The 25,486-nt window shown below is 39.7% G+C and overlaps 1 protein-coding gene across 1 annotated transcript; it reads right to left on the reverse strand.

The window, feature by feature from the left end:
- Window positions 1-787: 787 nt before the first annotated feature.
- LOC139937331 (isoamyl acetate-hydrolyzing esterase 1 homolog) lies at window positions 788-25,486 on the reverse strand. The gene is given in 8 exon segments (XM_071932436.1): window positions 788-3,425; window positions 15,229-15,418; window positions 18,063-18,181; window positions 19,206-19,314; window positions 20,343-20,541; window positions 21,803-21,855; window positions 25,278-25,415; window positions 25,418-25,486. Coding segments are annotated over 7 exon segments (858 nt in total). The 3' UTR covers window positions 788-3,425; window positions 15,229-15,247.

The raw sequence follows: 25,486 nt of genomic DNA on the forward strand, positions 1-25,486 counted from the left end.
ATTCAACCCCCCCCCCCCCACAACCCTCCTAAACAAGGCATTACTTTTTGACATATCCACAAAATCTCTTTTATAGACCTTATGCATTTATCAGTCGCTATCTTAGAGATAAAACAATGAGCAGATAATCCAGCACAGGTTTTGCAAACTTACAGCCTCCTTTGACCTCTACAGGCGAGGGCGCCCTACTGAAACACATCATGAGCCTAAGAAAAATTCAGGGACCATCACTATGCTGCAGAGTGATTTGAATAACTGGACTCAAATTGTGGTAGCCTGTCAGAATGTGGATTCGCATCCAGAAATGGCACAATGACTTCTTTGAGCATAGACACTGTGCTTCTCTTTACCAAAGATTATCAAAATTTGGATTGTGTTGGATTTGTATGATTTGTTAAACCTTAGAGCGCATACAGTCTCTGCCAAGGAAACAATACTTCCATACAGGGAGGATCTTAAAGGAACACGTTGCCTTGGATCGGACGAGTTGGTCTATAAAAAGCGTTTTAAACTGTTTGTTATGAAATGTATATGGTTAGAAAGATGTTTTAAAAGTAGAATATAATGATCCACACAAGTATCTCTCAAAATTGCACGGTTTTCTTTTTACGTCGCGAACTATCACGATCGGCCATTTATGGGAGTCAAAATTTTGACTCCCATAAATGGCCGACCGTGTTAGTCGACAGGGTAAAAAGAAACCACGCAATTTCGAGGCATATTTGTGTAGATCATTGTATTCTACTTTTACAATATCTTTCTAACCATATACATTTTACAACAAACGGTTACAGAACGCTTTTCAAAGACCAACTCGACCGATCCAAGGCAACGTGTTCCTTTAAAGGCAGAGGACACCTTTGGTAATTGTCAAAGACACGTATCCTCACTAGGTGTATCCCAACATATATATGCATAAAATAACAACCTGGTGAACATTTACGCTCAATTGGTCAGTGAATTTGCAAGAGAATAGTGGGGAAAAAAAAGCACCCTTGTTGCACAATTTTGTGTGGTTTCAGTTCGCTAATAAAATGCTTCACGATAAACATATAAAGCCTTTTAATCAGTTGAAATTATCACTTTCTCCCAAACTGTGTTACTTCTCACAGTGTTTTCTATTATCAACAGCTCACTGATATCTGTTTTGAGTAATAACCAATAGTGTCCATTGCCTTTAAAGGTACGCCTGACCACGAGGGACAATCATTTTCTAACAAACATTAATCGAGCTGCCATTGTACATTATGTTGAAGACTATACGCAGTACTTTCCCGAGTCCTGAAAAAAAGTATCACAGGCATAATAACTCGGGTCGGATTTGAACCCACATCCCTTTTTTATCCCCAATGCAAATTTAACATCTAATATATCGTTGCGGTACCCGATGCCAAAACAGAGAATTCGAACTGCCTCTAGCTACCTGGCAATCTTGGTAGTCTAGTTGGTAAGACACTGCTCTAGAATTGCAAGGGTCATGGGTTCCAATCCCACCACAGTAAATATGCCTGTGATATTTTTTCAAAGGACTCGGGAAAGTACTGAAAATACAGTGCTAACACACATCAGTGTATGGGTACAAAAACAAAAATTATTACAAAGTACTTCTTAACATATTAGAAAAACCTTAAAGGCAAACTAGCACAAGCCTTGCTTCAGTTCGGATTGTTCAGCTATAAGGAAAAGGGTAATGAATTCCTTCATTGTCCCAACAAAGTTACAAACACAGACAGTGGAGAGTTCAACATGTTCAAGTCATTGAGTCAATCTACGAATGATGCAGGAATCTTTAGGGTTGGAAGCAGACTGCAGGAGTCTACAATATTGTACACTACAAAGCACCAAGCACTGCTTCCACATGATCATAACTTTTCCATTCTGATTCTGGTGCTAAGTCACAGGTGTGGGTTCGATTCTGGGTCGTTACACTTGTGTCCTTTAATAATAATAATAGTATAATATATCAAAGTCTTATATAGCGCACGTATCTACCAAACAAGGTACTCAAGGCGCTGAGTATATACAAACTTTCAGAAAGAGAGGTTATTGCAGTGATGAATTCTGAGACCCAATTTATTTAGCACCTTATAAGGGTTTACAAGGTGCTGCGGCGCATACAGCAGCCACAGCCAGGAACACCGGGGCGAACCTCTTCTCTTTTCGATAAGTGCACTGGGTTCTTTTACATGCGTTACACAACACATGGGACCAACGGCTTTACGTCCCATCCAAAGGACGAAGCAATGGTTAAAGTGTCTTGCACGCTGGGGTTGTATACTCCCCAGGGAGCTTATAAACATTAAGGGGATGTTATTAGTCCTTATGACCAGGGCCCTCTTGTAAAGCACATTGATATGGTTATTGTGAATTGCGAACCACAGGAGCTTGTTTAAGGTAACAGAGATCATTGATGCCCTGCTAGCTTTGCTGGCCACACATTTAAGAAGAAACAAGTAAAGCAAAAGAAAAGAAGGAAAAGTAATTGTATGTGTACTGGAAACATATTTCAAAATTGTGTTCGCAATATTTTCTTAACAAAACTAATGAGATACACATCTAGTTCTTCAATGCTGACACTGATATAAACTGTTAGGACCAGCAATTTACACGTACATGAAAATGGTGCCAGTTTATGCAATTTTCACAAGACCATGCTAGTTACAACTGTGTGATCATTGTTACACTTGACAACTACATGTATGTAACCTCTGCAGAAACTTTCTGAAACTTTTATTATTCCTCAGACAGAGTGGACACATTGGTTCAAAGAGACTAACTATTATTACCATTATCCTCAAGGACATATTATTCAGAATGCATACGAATCACTTCCCCAAGCTAAACAAAGAAATCAACTCATCCGCTCTGTAATGTTTGAAATCTGACCCTCCTCGAACATTCAAGAAGTGTATCAAACATTATCTGTATCCAATCTAATGCGCTGCGTTCTTGACATAGTGGCGCTCTACAAAGTATTTAGATGATAAAATTATCCACCCTTCACAGATCTTTGATATGACACAAATTGTATACATGTGCCATGTAATTGAAAGTTTTGTGTGCTATGCCTATTATAAGAGCGTGGATTTTCAATCAATCATAATTAAGTGGAAACTGAAAACCTCTTAAGGAGAACTTGCATGTTGCACAGTGTATTAATACAAGGAAGGTTGTGGGTTCGTGTCTTACTCGAGTTGTAACAACCTCCGTGTAATTAGACAAATTTAATAGTAAACCCATCCCGATGCAAGAATCGCACCAATGCACACAATTTTCTTTTAACTTTTAGAAAGTTTTTACACACATGTACAGGCAGTCATAAACACAAATGACAACTACAGCGAAAGCCCACTTGGACAACCTCATGCAGGAGACATTCCCACGTATGTGTCCAAATACTCCAATTGAGAATGTGGCCTCTCCACCTAAAAAAAAAACAGTTGAAAAGGATCAACAACCAACGGCAACAATAAAAATGCCATGCAAGAGAGCAACAGATTTGAGTTTGCCTTGCTTGATTTTGACTTAATAAGTCAGAGCTACATACAAGTTTGCATGTTCATAGGAGCCGGGGGGGGGGGGGGAGCGGGAGGGGGGGGGGGACTGTGTTGTTAAATGTTGCAACATGTGCAAGGGAAACTTCAGTAAAAGGCAAAAGAGAGCCAGCCAAAACCCAAGAATGGAAAGGGCAGAATTGAAAGGGCAAAGGGGATGTTAAGTTTGTGGTTGTGAAGCAAGCTGACTGTTCAAATGTCTAAGTAAAGAATTCAAGTGACGACAAGGACCAATTTCCAATTTCAACAAGACCCTATGAAGAAACCACAGAGAAGGAAAGGTCTTCATCATACTTCATCCCTGGCAACCTAGAACAACCTCATGTTCCTGCAAGAGTTTGTATTGTCTGCAATAAGAAAAGGCAGATGGAGAAGAGAGAAAAAAAAACTAGGAAAACTGTGCGTGACAAATACTCACAGTGCCAAACCTTGACTGCAGGCCAACTGTTAGAAGCAGCAAGCCAAAGAAGAACGTGAGGCTACTAAATGCAGTTTGTCATAGATAACAACCCAGGAACATGGTTTTGCTGATACAGGCGTCATTGATGGAACACCTAGATTTGGAAAAGATCATTATATTTTGGGTTTTTTTAGAGTTAAGAGAGTCTGTTTGTACCAAAACCAGAGGCTGTTTGTACCAAAACCAGGAGGAAACTTTCACTACATGTAGTTTATTATTATTCAGTTCTTCAGGCAAAGTAGGCAAGTCAAAATAAGAAAAAAGAATAGTGGTCATCTGCAAAGAGAGTAAACAGAACAGTGGTGTAGATAGTTGACATGTATACGAAAAAGGAGAAGACTAAGAATAGAACTCAGGAACTCGGAAGTGAGGAAGAATGCTTTCGTCGTCTTTGCTACAATGAGTATACCCGAATATTGACAAGGTCTGGTCCATCGGATGAAGCACCCAGGTTCAAGGATGCTTACACAAAGTTCTGCGAAGAGGTCATCCAGAAGAGGATTATCGGAATTACTAAAAGTCTGTTGTTACATCACTGCGGCCCAAGTTCATCAAGTGTGTACATGTATACAAGAGGTTGACAAAGTCGACTGTACTAATTACTGGTCCCACAATCTGAAGAAACGCTTGAAAAAACATTCCCCATACACACTCATATGTTTCCAGTAGTTTATTTATGTTTGTGTGTAATTAATTATTTTGTGTAATGCATGTATGCATGTTAAATTTCGTCCATGGTAGGACAATTAAAGTTGCGATGAATTAAATTGAATTGAATAAATCAGAGGTCATACATGTACATGTAGATGCTAAAAATACAAGCAACTTGGTGTACAGCTACTCATTTGCTGCAAAAGAACTGGTGGAGACAGTAGTTGACTCAGACACATCATGTACTAATACTGAAACAGAAATCAGTAATAAAGCAGCTGTAGAAGCAGAAAGAGTTCCACAAGACACTACAAATCTTCACACACTCTTCACTGCATCGGCTGCACTACGTAATGTAATGAAGAATTCACCTGTCACTTCACTACCACGACCATCAACTTCAGAAGATTGCTGAACAGTACATTATGTTCCAGATCAGCTGTACAACTTTTTTTTTTTCAAGAGCCTCAATCGAAGTCAACCTGAATTCTCAGGAACACCAAAAGTTGCTTTCTATAAGTTAAGACCTGATGTATTTTTTTTCAAGCCGAGGCAAGTCGGGCCACACCTAAGCATACTACATGTAAGCATACTGCATTGTCTATGGAGACACCTTACCGGTTCAGCCCAAGTTATTGGTCTGTATTAAATGGATTGGGACACTGCACGTCATCAATGTCTCTGCTTGAGCATGATACCGCTAATAATAGCAAATAGTTTGGGAGACAATCCTGTTCAGATAGGCTCATTAACCACCCTGGATTGGACTATATTGATTTCAGGGAAGAGACTTTATCAGGAAAAGGAACTACACACTGTACATTCGAAACCATCATTTAGCCAGGCCTAAATTCCTCCCTCTCATCATCGCTTTTCTTCAAGGGATAGCACACACTTCAGTAACAAAAAACAATGGATCACACTCTTTCGAACACCATCCCCTTATGTTGCCTCGTGAAAAGGGAACTTTGTGGTAAACGTGAAGGTCCTAAGCCAATTGAAAAAGACATCAAAGTATCTGAAAGTCAACTTTTAAAAGATCAGAAGGATGCAGATCGACTCAATGACTTAGGCCTACTTCATGCTGCGCATCAACAATTACCATTTCGCAGAAAGTCATAAGAACTGGGTTGTTGAATCTTCTTTCGTTGATGTTACTTTTAGTTAAACTTCGCTTGTTGTGTCTCTTTAGAATACCAATTACATGTATAGGATTTGATGCGTTGCATTGTGAGGTATCAGTATTATGATTTGCAGTAACACCATGTATGTTTCTATTTGCCAGCATGTTGATTGTGTTCTCCTGACGATGACTAGAGCTAGCTAGTTGAGACCTTTATACGAACTCACTTTAACGAACCACTATAAGCTAAAGGAGTAGTCCCGTCCAGGTACATGTAGTAGTTAAAAAGCAGGACAGGTCTTTTTGAGCTAGAAGTCTCACGAACAACCAGATAAATCCTACCACACGATAGTACATTATAAAGAAAGACACTTCTTTATGAACACAAATCTGGGTGGCAAGTAGATACACACATGGTGTTACCGCAAACCCGATAAAATTTTAATAATTACCTTACACGTTAATTGCTTTAAAGTTTGACTGTGTCTGCCATTACAAAGCCTCACGTAAAGTCGTGACGAAATAATCTAAAACAGCGTTTAATTGCAATAAATAACATTGAAATTATGTATTGTTAACAAAAAAAAAAACAGAGATGGGTGACCTGCTACAGGAACGACCGAGAAAACATACGCATAAACACAGCAAATGGGCTAGAACGTCAGTCTTGATCGGCTTCCGCTAACGAAAAAAAACCCATCTAAATCAACAGCACTACAAGAACCTGCAATCTTTGAAGTAGACAGTGAAGATGGAACATTGGTACATGTATACACGGTTTCGTTTAAGGAGGCATTCCCATTATGTACATGTACGTGTATCGACTTCAAGGAATACAAGAGCTTACCATGCAAACACATTCTGGCAATCACAACGTATGTCACAGGTTCAATTGGCACAAACTGTCGCATGATTATACCAGGTATGCGCTGTTTGTATTGGATGAGAACTGCACTGGAGAGGAGCGTACTTCTGACATCGATCAAAATCAGAATGAAGATCAGAATGTGACATCAATTCTGAAATGAAGCCACAGATCACTAGAGATGGCAAGCCAGAGGACAAGGAATAGTCCTATGGTCGATCACCATCAGTGAATACACCAATCAGTTACTACAACCTGGGAGTTCACTCATAAGACATCATCCCCATACTACCCTCAAAGCAACAACAAAGCGGAGCAAGCCATCAAAATGGCCATGATAATGCTGAAGAAAGCTGCAAAAGCCAGAGCAGACCCATACCTACATGTACATGTAGCACTGCTTGACTTCCGTATCACTGACTCCAAGCAAATGCCCAGCATACAGCAAGAACGGCTCAAAAGGTGGCAAGAACAACATTTCTTTTTCAGTTTGCATGTCTCGAACCACTAAAAATGCAACGTCAAGGTCATGACCACAGATCACCAAATGACTCAGACCCTGATTTCTTTGTAAACACAGTTAAGTTGTTAACCAAAAGCGCTGATGATTGGACAGGCTTGTGATACCCTTTCAAGATGCTACCAGCAATGATGGTACATCGTAAGACTGCAACGTTGAAGGATTAGAGAGAGGAGATCCAAAGGCTATAGTACTGTCCCGACTGGTGAAGGAGTGGCGCTTTGTGGACAGTCTTTACATGATGTTTGACGTCTTGCCTCAGCTGAGCATAATCTCAAAAAGATTCCAGGTATAATTAATTTTAAAGTTTAATCTATATAATTTTTATATAATTCTGGCATGAGTCTTGCATGCATGTTTATTGTAAACATGTTTACAACTACTTGTATCATCTATCATCCAGGAAACTTCAATGGACTTTGAAGTCATGCAGCTAAGCAAGTACACGATGACGATCAAAGTTCTTGAGGCAAAGGTCAGGCCCGGCCGAAACATCTCCAAAATGCAACAAGGCACTGTGCTTGAAGAACTCAGGCAAAAACTGCCAGATTTCAAGACCAACATGAAAGAAGGTGATCTGGAGAGGTTTCAAAATAACATCTTTATTTTTAAAAGTCTTATTATTACTAAGTCTTATTATTACAAGTCTAATTATTATTAAATGTGACAATTAATTTTGTATTGAAATTATTAAATTTTTTGTAATGGTTATGAACTGATGTTATGAAAAAAAAAAAAAAAAAAAAAAAAAAAAAACTTTTTCAAATAATTTCAGGTCCACGGTAAGTTCATCTAGGCGTTGATTGACAACATTAAGGAACGCTTCCTTGATGTCAGCTAGCTCAGTGCCAAGATGATTTTTGATCCATCGAGTGTTCCCGATTTGGAAGAATGTGATGACTATGGTGATGAAGCAGTAGAGGTAAAAAAAGATCTTACTCATCAGTATGTCTTTGCTGTCAAACAAGAACTATTAGCACACTACATGTATAAGCTGAACCAATTTGACAGTGAGAGAGAGTGGTTCTCTGATGGCCAACCATTTAAGCACCAGGTTGTAGGGGATTGAACAGGGTTGAAGGAGCTGTTAAAGCCTGGCTTAGATGCCCAGCTGATTTACCCTATCCTTACTAAAGTTACGGTAGCTGCCGTGATCATCCATGTGTCAACTGCTGGTAGATTACAAATACTTCATATCACAGAGAGAGTGACAGTATGTAGAAGACAAATGTCTGACATAAAGAACACAAACCAAATTGCGAAAACCGACTTTCCAACAAGGTGCTGAATGACCTCATGATGGTTGCGACAGAAGGGCCTATAACCAGCGTTCAGATACCCAGCTGGAAGAAGTTGCAAGGCACTGGAAAGGACTTACAATGTAGAAACAGACAGCTTGCACTAAATATTTAAAAATTGTGAAAGTGATTTGTTCAACCAATATAACCTTGCTCAAGGCAGTCGCATTATTCGCTCCGAAAAGACGCCGCTGTAAACCCACCCGTATACCCTGTGCGTGGTGCATGCGATCACACCGCATGATCCACCCGTATACACACTGTTACATCGTACTACTACTGTGCACATAAGTCATCCGCACTCGTAACACTAACCGCATGCGGAGGCCGTCAGGCCGACAGCCTTGTCGGGTCTGTAACTTCCGGGTTTAATGTGTTGTATTGAAAAAAATCCACTAGTGGAAAAAAATGGGGGGGCTCTCGGATATGCTAGTATGCAGCTCATGAATATGTATACGTCCAATCACGCACTTCCCTTATCACGACCTTTGGACCCTATCATGCGTCCGTGGTGGTGGTGTGTGATGTATGTCTCGTCTTTCGCGGGCATTATGGTAATGAGCTGACCGTGGGAACTCTTCGCTTATTATAGTAATGAGGTCAGTGGCTTCAACACAGACCCTACAAGGCTGTCGGCCTGACGGCCGACGCATGCGGATAGTGTACGGGGGCATCGTGTCGTGCGATGTTACGCACAGTGAATACGGGTGGGTTTTTATACAGCGGCGTTCTTTTTTCGGAGTAATTCGACTGCCTTGAGCAAGGCTACAACCAATATTGCTTTTGACATTATATACATTGTCATCGTTGCTGTCAATCATGAACTGATAGCCACTACAAGCTAAACCAATTTGACGATGAGAGAGAATGGTACTCATAACATGCTTTGATGGCCACCAATTTAAAGCACCAGGTTGTAGGGGTTGGAACAGGGTTGAAGGAGCTGCTAAAGGCTGGCTATGCCAAAGATTATATATAACGCCGCAAGGCGCAAGATGCGGAACTCGGGCGGGAATGTGAAATCCCACTGGACGCCATTTCGGCAAGTCACCATGTTGATACAAAAGACCAGTGCAGATCAGTGCAGACAATGACCATTCCTATCAATGGGAAACAAAACATTCACTTGCTGAAATGGTGCCCATGCTGATTTCACGTTCCAACAATAGATAAAGCTTCAGTTCCGCATCTTGCGCCTTGCGGCGCTTTATAATCTTTGGCTATGCCCAGCTTTACCCAATCCTTACTAAAGTTGGGGCAGCTGCCTTGATCATTGGTAGATTACCAATAATTCATTGTCACAGAGTGAAAGTATGTAGTAGGAGACAAATGTCTGACATAAAGAATAACAACCAAATTGCGAAATTGCAAGGCACTGGAAAGGACTTAGAAACAGACAGCTTGCACTTAATGTCTAATATTGTAAAAGTGTATCTGTTTAACCAACATTGCTTTTGACACTGTATGCACTGTCATCAGCATATTAAAAAACAAAAGCACATACATCAGGGGAATCATATGAACAAGAGCATTTGCAATTGTGCTTCAGTTTTTTCATTGGCAAAGCCATCTTGTTTTTTTGGAGTTCACTGCGAGAGCATAGGCTTTTGATGCAACAGGTCTATGCTCCTACCTTCGACTTGATGACATTATTTAAGCTTCATTTAGCTACATGAAATGGGTGAAAACTTTACAGCAAGTAATACTACACCATTCTGGAATTACATAAAGAGAGATTGAGGAAGAGTTCATCTAGAGTGTCGGCACTCACTACATTGTATGTTGCTGTGTCGGCACTGGAGAATGCAACCGCTCTCAACAAACAATTTCAATCGTTTTTTGTTTGTACCAAAGATGATTGTAGTAACATTCCAACAGTTAGGAAAAGGAAAACCCAGCATACCCCAGTTAAAATCACAACATGCGGCATATTAAAGCTACTACATGTACGTAAAAGAACTGAAACTACTGAAAAGCGTACATGTAGGACCTGACAACATCACTCAAATTTTCTTAAATGTGTGTGCAGATACATTGCTCATACCCCAACAGATCTACCAAAAGTCTTAAACTACTGTCACAAAGAACATTCTGATAATTGGCTTAGTGCGACTGTTTCTCCTATATTAAATAAAGGAAATCGCTCCGATCAAGCCAACTTCCGACCAGTTTCATTGACATCAATTCCGTGCAAACACTCGAACACATAATCCATTCAAACATCATAACCCATCTCAAACAGCATGTCCTTAATAGTTTTTTGCAAAGGTCGATCTTGTGAGGCTCAACTAGCCCTGGCTGTCGACGATCATACAAAAATCGTAGACAGCAGTAGTCAACCAGACGATATACAATGTACAATGTACTTAATCATGGACTTTAAAAAGGTGTTCGGCCTTGTTTTTCATCATAGACTCTTACACAAACTCATTCAAGTTGGAATTGCTGGTCCACTTCATACATGTAAATTTGTTTTTATTTATTTGGTTATTCATTTATAAATTTTACAGATCTTGCATACCTGGGAGATTCCAAATACAGAGTTCTGGTAAACACAGTACACCTAAAGAACTGTGAGAGAACGACAACAACTGTAGAGAAGTTGTCTCTCTATTTGATCAAGCTGATTGTGACACAAGTAAAGTGCAAAACCTTAACAATCATGGGAGATCGGCCTGGTAAAACAGCCCTGGACCAAAATAAAAAGAAGGCATTGGCATGTGAGTTGTAAATAAAATTTCTTCCATGATGTAAAACACTAAGATGTTTGTGTGATACCATTTGCATTTAGCGGGGTCCAGGGGTTCAATGAGGGCATCGCTCTAGAACTGGTTAAAGAATCAACCAGCCCCAACCAGTGTAGTCACAACACTTGGCAACACCAGATCAAATTCCAATGACATCTTTAGAATTGTGTTCTTTTCTATTTCAGCACACATTTTCAAGAGCCATGAAGAGCCAGATATGGGAAAAAGTTGTCTGCAAGCTAAACGAGAAAAGCCGGGGAATAAAAAAAAATGGGAAGTACAACATTGAATAGATATAGTCCCCTAATTGTTATCTTTTATACCCCCCCCCCTTGCAGAGAGTGTAACTGATTCAACATTGACTCCAGATGAAGTAACACACCACATCCTCAATACAATCAAAAGTACTACAATGACTGATCATGGGCCAACTATGCCCCAGTTTAATACGAAACCAAGATCCTCAAGGAAGAATTGCTGACGGTGGTTATCAACAACTGGGACACTTTATTAGACAACATATAAATTTACCTGCAGTCAATTTGCAACGCACTATTGCAAAATGCACCCGTTAATCCACTTTGCAGAGGAGGTGGATAAAGTTATGTAGGCAAAACCAGGACATTATGCTGGTGGTAAAACAAAACACACACTTTAGCCAAGCGAATCAGGGGTAAAGGAGCTCATCAAGAACAAGCAGACGGTCTGATAAAAACGGCGTGGAAGATACATTTACGGCGTATTCAAAATCAGTTTGAGGTGTCCAACCATCTAACTCAATACGTTGGAAATCGTGCCACTATCTTATTTAAAGGTGGGGTCGTTAGATTTTTCCATCTGGATCACATTAGAAAGTTTGTAACTGCACTACCTGATACAAATAATCTTCTGAAGGCGGTAGCAGAGTACAGGAGACAAAGTTTACCAAGCTGAATCAAGGTCAATTGGTATCGTGCATAAATGTACATAACCGAATCACTCTGGACAGCTGTTAAGAATGCTGACAATATCCTCTCCCTCAACAACACCTTGCATGAAGTTCAGCATGCACCTCATTTCACGCCTAAATGAGCATAGTGAGCAGTGAGTATTTTCGATAATATCTTTGACAAAGGGTAATATATGAAGTGAGCCCTCTGTTGGCAATGGATTGTGGTAATGTCAAAGTGTTCTTTTCAACATTAGCCATCTGGTCTCTTGTTTAGACCTAACCCCACAACACAGGGTGTTTAAAAAAGGTGTATTTATGTACATTTAGAAAAACGCACTAGGGTTTCATACTAAAGTTCCAAGCCAAGTAATAGGAACATATAGGGAACACAATGCCAACATTGATATAGGCAAGATAGGTGAATATTGGACATGTTGGAAGGGAGAAGAACAGTTTGAATTCTACCTACATGTAGAAACATATAGAGCAAATCTTTGTCACTTAAGCAATTGCAGAAGACCTACAAATGTACAATGTAGCGGTAAAGGCCTATTTTTGACGGTGATTGGACCAAAGTTTTACGGTCGCTTTTAATGAATTTAGTCTCACCAGGAAAACCAAGTGATAGGCCTACATGTAAATGTAAGTCATTTAAAGAGTTAAAAGTGCTAGCAAGAACCACTACACTCCCGAAACGCTAGTCATAGCCGAAAGAGTTAAGTTCCACACACAAGATCCGAAAAAGGTGAAACAGTAGCCACGTATCTGATGGAATTAAAAGGTCTTGAAAGTACTGCAAGTTTCAGGCTTTCCTTAATTAAGCAATAAGTCATTGCACACTCTAGGGAACTGTCAGAGGTCTTCCTTGGTTATACACCCACCAATAATCCACAGAGTGGAAATTCAACCTCAAAAGGAATGATGATCAAGGCAAATGATATCGATTTGCCAAACTACATACAATGTAACCAAAGCAGAAATCTGGAAGTGCCACTGTGACATTTCAATCAGACCTCCAAATGTCAATGACTTCTTTGAAATCAATCATTCCTGTTGTTTCTTTGAATAAAAAAAATTAAAAAAAGAGGAAGGGGACAAGTTCACAGGATCAACTTGTAGGAATGCCGCTGATGAAAGACGCATAGTAATGCTGGCCCAACGATTTATCCATTGTGCCTCTCAAGCTCGCACAAAGATGCCCAAGAAGCATGCAAGCCTACATGTACATGTATAGGAATGGTAATCTGTCATCTAACGGGATCAAAACAACTAGTTACAATGCTGAGTCAAATGGGCCATTGTCTTTCATTTCACAGTGCTAGAGATAACAGGAGATAACAATGACATAAATGAGGAGACCATTGACGAAAATAGAACAACCCATGCAACCACACTAGTCGATTATCAGAGAGGTGGTTTTGGTCCATGTACATCTTCATCATACAAATGTCGACCATTTCATAAGAACACGATCAATTCATCCCACAGAGTACCAAACTACAGGGGAGTTTAGTGCATATGTAAAGAGGCTAGTCATCAAGGATCTCATTGGCGAGGTAAAAGACGAATGGTTTTCCATTACAAGAGAATTTCATGAGTGTATGACAAATAACAGAATAAAATATAGTTCCTCAAAATCACCATGCTTCAAATGGGGCAGCAGAAAGAACAGTACAACCAGTGAAAATAGCACTACTACTCAGCAACTTCTCGATCCAAACCCAAGAAGAAAAAAAAAAACAATTTAAAATAAACCAAAAGTTAGCTTACTTTCTTATAACCTACCGATACACCCCTAATGCAACTACACGTACAGGTAGAACTCCTGCAGACCTGTTTCTAAAGAGATAACACAGGACTCAATTTTGTTGGTGAAGCAAAACTTATCCCAGACAGTGGAAAATAAACAAGAAAAACAGGGGTTGTCAAGTGCCAATTAAATTGTAGCGCATTGCCTCCCGGGCTTGGTAGAAAAACCACACACAACGAGAATGTTTTATGGCAGGGATGCGTAAACCACTGGGGAAGGACATGTAAACATGGTGGGTTGTCTCCATGATTAGTAAACCATTGTAAACTACATGTAGTTCTCATAATAGTGCATTTCACAATAATGTCTAAATGCGCTTCACATCAGTGCCCTGGTCATGCATTGTCATGGGGCCGATAACATTCCTTTACTTTTTCTCACCTCCCTGGGGATGGGGAGTACACAGCCCTGAGCTGCCGTTGCACTCCAGTGACTTTTTCAAACACAATATCAACCTCTAGCCCAGCAGGAACCAATTTTAGTGACCCTCGGTAAAGAGAAGCAATTTTATAGTAAAGCATCTTGATCAATGACCATGACTGGGATTCAAACCCACACGATCCCCACCCATGACTCAGCCAGAGTCCGATGCTCTTAAACACTTGACTATGACACCCTGAACCACAACACAAGTGGAATAAACCTTATAAATATAAATATTTAACCCCTAAATAGATATCAAGGTTGGATTCTAATTGTTTTATATTAGTTTTGAGAAGGGGTTGGGTTCACCTACAACAAAGTTATATATTCACACCATTCACATATATGTACACAGTAAGGAGCAGCACAATCATGTGAACGCCTGTGTATATTGGCAAGATGCACAAATATAAAAAATATAAAAAACTTGTTTTGGTTCTGGGGATTCAATGAATCTTTCAGTGAATCGTACTGCAGGGCTTGTACATGTTCCTCAAATATTGTGCTGGCCACGAAAAATTTATTTACAAGACCAGAATCAAAATATGAGTCAGCAATGTCACGGTTATCGTTATTTATGGGTACAACTTTCATAAATACCCAAAACAATTGAAAGAAATTCGAAAGACAGCTTTTGAACATATTTGTTTGATGGGGTGAGGTATTATTATTCAAACTAGACGACCGGACTTATTCTGTCATGAGTTTCCTGGCCCTGGGGCCTGATGCCGTCGAGTATTAAATCCAAGCCCTGCAAACGTCCATAAGGCTTAGGAAAATACCCGAAGAAATTTCCGCAGATGCGGGAACTCTCATCAGTTTCATGATTTAACAACAATCACAAACCTTAGAGCCTTTGAAATCATCATGAGGGGAAGCTTTTTTCAGGATTGGCGACGTCGATATCTTTCCAGTCGGGGAGTTGTGTCGAGAGCTTGCTCGTTTTTACCTCTGCCATTCTCAGAAGATGTTGTCCAAGGAATCTGGAACCTTCCTCAGATAGGTGAAGACCATCCACTAGGAACCTCTGCCAATTCTAAAGTCACCAAACAACAACAGTAAATTAATTTGATAGTTCATGTGTAAATAATGTTTAATATTTATAAATAGGGTAGTAGGCCTATTCAATAATACTCAATAACATTCATTCTACGTTTATTGATATTTAGTACACAACAAACTATGTACATGTACTTTTTAATAAATTATGGCTCTTATACAGTAGGTTTCATGTACATGTACTTCACAAAACAAGTATCTACAGATAACATTGATCAAAACACACAAACAAAATTCAGCAACAAGAGATTATCAAATTAAGAAACAAATTTTACTAGGTCTGTGTGTTAACAGGCAAGGCAAGCAGGTAAAACATGTAAGGAATGTGACAGAAACTTACAGAAACTTGGAACAAATTTTTCAACAGAAATATCAGGGGATCGAATTACAAGGTATTAGGTAAATATGGTTTGTAACTTTGCATGGTGGAAGTATAACTTTAGAAAGTTTTGCCGTGACACCATGTGAATATCTCTTTTTGAGGGTCTAAAAAGAAACGATTGTTTAATAATAATAATAAATAATAATAACAGAATTTATAAGCGCCAAATTGCCAAAGGATACAAGGCGCTGAGAACGAAGGGGGACAAGACAAAGCAAAGACAAAGACGACCAGCTACGAAGAGGGAAAAAGGTGGGTTTTGAAAGCACGTTTGAAGGCTTGGACTTATGACTCAACTTTTCTCCTGAAGACGATCAGAGCACAATGATTGAAAACGTTGAGCTGTTTACAGATACAGTAACCAACACTACTCAAAAGTGATTGTCACATGGTGTTACCAAAAACCTCTCGTAGGTATTAAGTGCACCAGCAGATAACACACACATGTAGGCCTAATTAAATATTCATCACAGGTTTCTACGAAGGAAATGAATGAATAAAATAGCCATTGCATTTTTAAATCCAACGCAAAAGAAAAGGTTTAAAAAGATACAAATGCATACAAAGATAAATTCACAGGAAATTCAAACTAATCATGGCTAGCCCTACATAGGACTCTTCCTCTGTCATGTCTGTACACAGATACAGAGTCCGAACTATTGAGGCCCGTTTCTGGGGCGGAAAATTTTCAAAGCTTTATAACTCAAATCTTACTTGCAACAAGCCACTAATTTCAACAGAATCACAATCTATGGGGGCATACATTTTTCTGCTGTGGGTTTTGGTCCTCATATATTCCTCACAAATCCATAATTTTCGTGAAATGATGCAGCTCCCAACGTTTGATTGTTTTCTCACAGTGTTGTCTGTTGCCGTGCGCCACGTGAATTCTTGGTCACCATTATCCTGACTGCACAGCGTAAACACGCAAACGCAACGCAATATTTGCGCGTTGTGCGTCTTGCGTCAGACTTTTAGAGTACGAACAAAATTTGAATTTCTTAACATTGGGAGCTGCATTATTTCATGAAAATGACGGATTTGTGAAGAATATATGACGACCAAAACCCACCGCAGAAAAATATATGCTGCCATGGAATGTGAATCTGTTGAAATTAGTGGCTTGTTGCAGGTAAGATTTGAGTTATGAAGCTGTGAACATTTTCCGCCCCAGAAACGTACCCTGATGTCAAGGACGTCACTGTAGTACAATACGAAAGTGTAAGGCCGCCAGGGCTATATCATGGCATGAAATGCTTGAGTCATGAAAGTTGTGTAAAAACATATTCTAGGCACACATCAATATATTGTGAGGAAAGTTACTGCACTATTGGAGAAAAGTCTTAATGTAAGTAAAGGCATAAATGAATTCAATGAAACATAAAAAACAAAGGTTTGTTTATTATTACTAACAAGCAGTGATTTGTATTAAGAATGACATGCACAAAATTATTCGCAAATCTGCATAAAAGTTCACAAAGATACACATTATTCACAAAATCTGCATGCAAACTCACACATAATCATTCCAAATATAAATGCATTTAACATTCACAGACAGTGCATACTATTTTCAACAAATCTTCATAAAAAGTTCACAAATGCACATAGTAAATCACAAATCTGCATAATTATTCACACACAAAATTATGCAAGAACTTATTCACAAAAATGCATCGAAATTAGCCCAAACATAACATTTCTTCAAGTTTCCTATTGATCCTCTTGATTTGCACAAATTGTGCTGTTTGATGCGTAATAAGATTAGGCAAGTACATGTATTATGTTTCTTGACCCCCCCCCTCCCACCCATCACACCGAACTTATTCTCACTATGATAGTAATGTGCACGGTGAGGAGGGAGCGAGCGCGGGTGGATCGCAAAAGTTGAGTGATAGTGTGAATAACAACATCTTGCACCAAGACTACATTTTTTTTAAACATAGTGAGAACGAGTTTGGTGTGATGGGGGGTATTGGTGGGCTATAAGTTTACACATGGCAGCACAAGCTTAATATTCCCAAGGAAGCTGAGGTGGTTTAAAGAATGAAACAAATAGCCCATGTGACCAGAGGTAATAATACTTTAAGCGCAATGATCGTTTCTTTGAAACTGGTCTACATGTATTACATGTACATGAAAGAGTCAATATTTCGAAAGGATTCCTGAGATTTCCAGAACACAAAAAAGGGGGTAAACTATGAGACAAATAGAGCACTCAAGATGCCCCCGGTCTTACCTGCTCTTCCTGCATCAGTGTCCACACATCTAAGCATTCAACGGAGCATTCCTTTGATACTCGGCAGCATGCCTTGGCATACAGCCCAGTGTTGGAGTTTTTCCGATTGACAGGACTCTCTGTAAAACACAACACAGAGACCCTCATCTGGTGTTTCAAATAACAAACACAAAAGTAGGCCTACATGTACATGGTATAGCAACACCAATTGTGATTTCTACTACTACTTTTTTTCAGGTTTTTGGGACAAAGTTATTTGCTAAATGAAAATTGCCTTGACCTCTCAATAACTTGCTTAACAATTTTCTGCTAAGCAAGAATGAGCAGGATACCAATCACAAATTGTACAAATTATTATGGTAATTTGGCTGGCAGCCTTCTTTGGGTACATGTAAGCATAATTCTGTTGTGCTTAGCTGCTTTAAGTGTAAAAGCAGCTCTATGCTTAGCAAGAATGAGCAGGATACCAGTCACAAATAATATGGTAGTTTGGCTAGCAACCTTCTTTGGGTAAGCATACTCTTGTTGTGCTTAGCTGCTATTACTGCAAAAGCAGCTCTATGCTTAGCAAGAATGAGCAGGATACCAGTTAGAAATTGTACAAATAATATGGTAGTTTGGCTGGCAACCTTCTTTTGGTAAGCATAATTTTGTTGTGCTTAAAGGAACACGTTGCCTTGGATCAGTCGTGTTGGTCTTTGAAAAGCGTTTGTAACCGTTTGTTATAAAATGCATATGGTTAGAAAGATGTTTAAAAAGTAGAATACAGTTGATCCACACACATTTGCCTCAAAATTGCGTGGTTTTCCTTTTATTTTGCGAACGAACACGGTCGGCCATTTATGGGAGTCAAAATTTTGACTCCCATAAATGGCCGACCGTGTTTGTTGACGAGGTAAAAGGAAAACCACGCAATTTCGAGTGATACTTGTGTGGATCATTATATTCTACTTTTAAAATATCTTTCTAATCATATGCATTCTATAACAAACGATTACATACGCTTTTCAAAGACCAACTCGACCGATCCAAGGTAACGTGTTCCTTTAACTGCTTTTTAGTGCAAAAGCAGCTCTATGAAATTGGGCCCAGGCCTGTAACAGTGTTTCGCATCAAACTTAACCAGCTTCCCATACTACATACCATTCTTCAGGCATCCCTTGCTCCAGACTTTGTCGTCTAGTGGTGGTGGTGAAATGATAATGATGTTATCTGACTGCATGCCTCCATCTACTAAATACTGAACCATATCCTGTAAAAAACAAGAGTCAAATGGGTTGAATAGTGCTGAGCAAAGCATAAGTTAAGTCTGGTTCACACTTCCTGTGAATGCAAATGCAAACGTCACAAATTGCAACAAACAATTTGCATAAGTTGAAATGTGCTCAACTCCTGTGAAACATTGGCAGACAAAAACAGAGTTGTGACACCAAAATTTGTATCGCATACGTATACCATTAGCAGGAAGTATGAACCAGGCTTTAGACACTTGTACAGGAGCTAAAATGTAAGGTCATACATATGTAGATTTGTTTTAAGTAGGATTTTAAACTTTGCATGTCAGGAGTATAATCAGGTGAGGTTTGTTGTAGCACCATGTGCAGATGTGAGTAGTTTATGAGGTTTGTTGATCCTGTGACCACCGGTTCTCAGAACCAAGACTACTCAAAAGAGATTTACACAGGGTTCTACTGCATCCCTAACCAGAGTTGTTTTTGTCAAAACATGGTGATTAAGAGGCAAGAATTATACAATAAAAGTCACCAGTTTTAGTTGACTCCAATGTCTACTTGTCTACCTGTACCTATTAGTGAAAGAATCACTCATTTGCTTGTAAAGAACTCACAAAAAGCTGTGATCAAACAGTTACCCGTTACCCTTTTCACACAACTCTATTCCGGGGGAGGGGGGCAATCTCTGGGAATAACAGCTGGCCCTTCCAAGCTTGGATTGCTTAAACACTGAGCTACCGACCAAATGAGCATACCCCGGTAGGAGGAGGGGGAGGGGTGTGAATAGCCACCCCTGCTCTGGGGTACACAAAGGGGTGAGCGGTAAAACCATACATGTAGGTACTCTTGTAGTGTTCAACCAAACCCGGTGATATGGTGATACAATGTGAAAGAGTGCCGAGGTAACCATGGGGTAAAAACTCCTGGGCCTCCCGAGGCCCTGTTCCACAGGGATAAGAGATACAGTGTGAAAAGGGCTAGTGTACATTAGTGTTCACCATTAAATTACAACTTTTGACTTTTGAAATGGAATTGTGTCACAAACTACCTGCAGATTTGCAGAGAAGTCGTCCAGGCTGACAAATTTAGCACCCCTCGTCTCCTCCAGAACAGAGTCATTGGCTCCGAAGAAGATGGTAACCATAGCAATGTGGGGTATGTCTTCCTTTGGAATGCATCTCGGTAGAGCGATGCGACCCCATGTGGAGTTGTAGCCAGAGAACCCTCTGTTTAGAACGTCACACTTCCTATAAAATAATACATGTAATAGGATACAATATGAGTAAGCAAGTCATAAATTGACTGATAGCGTTCCAACTCTGTCCGTGATTCCCGCAACACTGGCAATGTTCTAACAAGACTGGTCGCCCCCCGTGAGACTAATGCTCTCTCGCTGTGCAGTCTCATGTGGGATTAGTCAATAGCCAGCAGCTTTGCTCCAGAGCAGTGATTTCGCAAGACTGGTCGTCCCCCGCGAGACTACTGCTCTCGCGCTGTGCAGTCTCATGTGGGATTAGTCAATAGCCAGCAGCTTTGCTCCAGAGCAGTGATTTCGCAAGACTGGTCGCTCCCCGCGAGACTACTGCTTTTTCGCGCTGTGCAGTCTCATGTGGGATTAGTCAATAGCCAGCAGCTTTGCTCCAGAGCAGTGATCTCCCGAGAGCAGTATTCAGCCTGAATCACTACGCACGACATGTACATGTACCAAGACCTTGACTATCACCGCAACAGACATTATTGACTTGTCCGCAAGGTCTACAGTAATTACAGACTCAGTTTGCAAACTTTTCTTATTGAGCTGCAGAGAGAAACAAGAGAAACAGCAGCAAAGAACCCGTTCAGGGAAAACAACAATTCCTTGTTTTAGCATTCACAAAAACTTGCTCAGTCTCTTTGGAGTGCTTTTATTATAAGTTTTGTCTTATACCATGTATACAATGTACACTGTTTTTGCTTTTTCTAGTTTGTTTTGTTTGTTTGGGGATGGGGGTAATCAGCTAGTGTAGGGATTAAAGCTTTGCATGATAATAGAAAAATACAATAAAGTTATGTGACATATATGCAGAAACACAGTCAAGTCCAAATTATTAAAAGCTACCATAATTTCAAATTTCTTCATATATCAAAATTAAAAGGCTCTATTCTCTCTCTTTACTTGGCAATGCTTGGTCTACATAATTCGTAAAGTTTTACCGGGAGCTGTGGCGCCATCTGCAGTCAACCACCAAAAAACCCTGGGGCAAACTCCTTCTCTTATTGAGAAGTCTACTCACTGGGTTATTTTATTTGCATACACAACACACAGAACCCACGGCTTTATGTTCCATCCGTTCCATGTCCTGCTTTACAAAAGGACACAAGTGTCAGGAACGGGACTCGAACCCGCCACTCTGCTGATCAGAAAAACCTGAGCTTGGGTGCAGTGTGCACTCAACCAAAAATCTACGTTAAATCATTCACTGAAAACAACTTTTTAAAAAATTTAAAAAAAATCTGCCTGCAACAAACCTTTGCAATAAATTTGCAAGAGATGAGCCCCATCCCCCTTCACTAAAAGCAAACTGTTGGAATAAAAAGAAAACAGAAAACAAAATTAATTTTGTTTATTATAAAGTAGAGGCCTACTCTTCCTGTGTGGGTAAAGGGACAAAAAAACACCAACCTTTATCAATTGATTAAGGATTATATAAGCTGGATAAATGTCAATCAAAGAAAAAATTATGGAAACACCCCACGAGTACAGTTCCTACCTAAAAATCAAACTTTAAATGTCATACATGTAGATCTGTCTACCTTGTTTAAAGACACTCAGGGACACTATTGGTAAGACTAGCCTTTACAGTTGGTGTATCTCAATAGATGCGTAAAATAACAAACCTGTGAAAATTTCCGCCCTACTCAGATTCAAATTCTCAACCTGGGACATGTTTTACTCTTTCGCTCAGGATCTGGTAAGTTTTTGTCCTTTTTCTTCAAATTATTTCCTCAATGGTGTTTTGAGTGATATGGAAGGATTCATTATACATTGAGGATCAAGTTTGTGTTCCAAGAATTTGTGTCATAATTTTCAAAAGTGGTAAAAATGGAGCAAATCTGCTGACTAGTTGTCAAAATTGTATGTGTTTAACCATTTCGCCCTGCACACATTGTGAAAGCTTTGTAACCCTATGGCTCCGCTGTCAGCAGGAGGGTTACGTTATCGCAACTGTAGCCATCAACTCGCCCTAAACTCACTTGTGCCGTCAACTCGCCGTCAACTCCTCCAATATGCATTTAAAATTCACAAAAGAAGCATAGAACTGTAAAGTATACCTTATATTAGCTAAATAAAAGAGAATTCTCATAAGTTTTAGGTTACATTTCGGAATAAAAATCGAGTAAGCAGCAAAACCGTCGGCTGCCATCTTGCTTTTCACAGAGCTTGCACAACAAGGTGAACTGGGGTGGGGGCACTTTCCTGCATATTTTTTAGGATTAACTATACTATACATGTACATGTACTGCTATAGAATACAGGGCCACACTCGGCTAACCCTAACCCTGCCTATCCCTGATTGCATTCATTATAAGTGGAGTGGCCCTGTATTCTATTTGTGTTTGTACCAAAACCATAAGAGGTATCATAAACACTTTCATGTCCCATTATAAATTGTTGATATTAAATGAGTTGATGGCACGAACATCAGTTGACGGCGAGTTGCAATAAATTGCATAGTCACAGCATAGAGAAAGGAACTCAGTGGTCACTGATATAGCTTGGAGACACCAAGTGTTGTATTATGGAGGAAGCAAGCACACACATTACGTAGTGTAGTAGCATAGTGGAAACCAGTCATCTCGCCTCCCCGCAAAGTCGCCCCCTACAAAGTTGCCCCCTGCAAAGTTGCCCCCCCAGCAAGCTCACCCCCTCCAGGTAAAAACTCGACCCCTCACAATGTCGCCCCCTACAAAGTCCCCCCCCCCCCGACCCAATCCCCCCCCCAGACAAAGTCGCCCCCAACACAGTCATGACAGTCACCCCCTACGCATTTTTGGCCGTGTGTCCAAAACTGCGACTTCGGCAACGGCTAGCGACAACAAGCTATAGCTCAGTGCGTCTGTGTCCTGTCAGGGGTGTTGAAGTATAGGAACCGTCGCCGTGTCCGAAACGGCGACACAGTTTCGGACACGGCATTCATTAAGTCCTGAATGGTGTAATTTATTCGAAGTAATGCTAACTGTATTTGTGTTCCTGTATCCGTTCTGACCTGTTATATCGTTGGGCGGTCTTTTGCGTCAGTGCACGATGTAAACGAATATTCATGTAAACAACCCTTAGATACAAAGTTACTTTTTCAAGGGCCTATTTCATATGATGGGAAAATAAGAAGGTCTACACTTGTTTTAATTAAATAATTGCAATTCCAGTTCCACCCCAAAGCAAATCCAAAAAAACAAAGCAATGTTTGTAGGGAGGTTCATAGAAAATAAAAAGTAATACACAATATTTTAACTATTATTCATCCATTAGAATAACCAATTTAACATGTAATTGGGTTTGTTTATCCAGCAGAAATTGATTGACGACACTAAACGGTGTTGTGCTCCACCATGGTTTCACACCCAGTGAAATTTTTTTTAGCATATATACACATCGTAGCGTCATACGTTATCGACCCTCATATGTTTTCGGTCCCCAACTTTGATTCCCGTTTACCGCGAGATTGTGCAAGCTGCACCGATGACCGAAGCTATGCAGTTTACTCACGGTCTGTATTTTCATCAGGCTTAATCATGCTGAGAATAAAGTTTCCTGTCGTTGGTTATGCACAAACATTTATAAAATGATTGATTTTTGGTACTAATCACTAGTGCATTATTATGCCAACATTCAAGTGAGTCAAAGAAACATCACCCAACCTCGAAAGTAAGTTCAAAACAAAATTACTATCTGCTAGATTGAGTTTCATTCTACTTTAGTCACTAGATGGATCACGTGTGGTGGTTACTATTTGGGATTTTGTGTGCAAATGTGGAGAAAATATTAAAATATTTTAAAAGAAAATGACAATTTTTTTTATTTATTTACTTCATAACTGTTATAAATTCCGATAAGCGTAATAAATATTAAGTCTACATTTAAGAGAAAATATCTTAGATTGGTTTCTTATCTCCTGAAACCAAACATTACTGCTCTGAAATGGGGGAAAACGGATTGTTATGAAGTGTGAGTGCATCAAGGGGGGGGGGGGGTGGGGTGTTTTACTTTCATGCCTTATGATATCTCTGGATTCTAATATAGTAGCCATAATGCCTTAGGACAAAAATGTAATTAAATTTGTTAAGTACTAATTGAATAATATTTTTGATTTACTTTGCCCGCCATACTAGCTTCTGAATATTCAATAAAATACCAACCAATGAAAGGTGTGAAAACATATGACGTTGCTCCAATGTCGTCCATGCACAAGCACTGTTAATGGCGGACTGTCTCTCGCAACGTAAAACCAAAACTTTAAACATTTTAACACACCATGAAGTGAAAGTGTTATTGTTAAAAAATTGGATAGATGATTTAACAAAAAAAAAATGTTTTTTGATTGTGAACAATTTTCCTGATATCCTACTGAAAACACATGACACCAGGATACATGTACTTCTACCTAATAAAAAAAAAAAAAAGTAATTAGGGCATCAATTGGTATTGCATCAGTGCATTTTTTGTCAACTCAAAGAAAAAGTCGTGAATTCGCAGCACTTAGCTAAGTTAGGATGAGTTACTGGTCTTAACTGAGGACCAGTCCTGTCTCTTAGCATTGCCTAGGACTAGTCCTAAAGTAAAGTTAGGACTAGTCCTTAAAGTTAGGACTACCTTTGTGTGAAATCCACCCCAGGTCACCCGACGAATCGCACACAGCACGTCGTCTCACAAAAATGGATGATACCCTCAGCACCTTTCTAGTGATACTTACTTATGTTTTCAATGTCAGTGATATCTACCTACCTGTGAGAGAGAGTCTCCAAATAATATGACTTTATGCCAAGACATTTTCATTGTGGAGCCGAGAAAGACGCAAAAAGCAATAATATGCTTTCCTGTGTGTGTGGGGACGCTAGCTGCGGCAGCTGCTGCACTCCATTGTGTGCACGTGTAGTACAGTATAATATGCAGCCGTCTCGAGAACTGCAGCTGGAGGGCGCTACACATAGCAT

The sequence above is a fragment of the Asterias amurensis genome, chromosome 5, assembly GCF_032118995.1.
Source record: "Asterias amurensis chromosome 5, ASM3211899v1".
Lineage (NCBI taxonomy): Eukaryota > Metazoa > Echinodermata > Asteroidea > Forcipulatida > Asteriidae > Asterias > Asterias amurensis.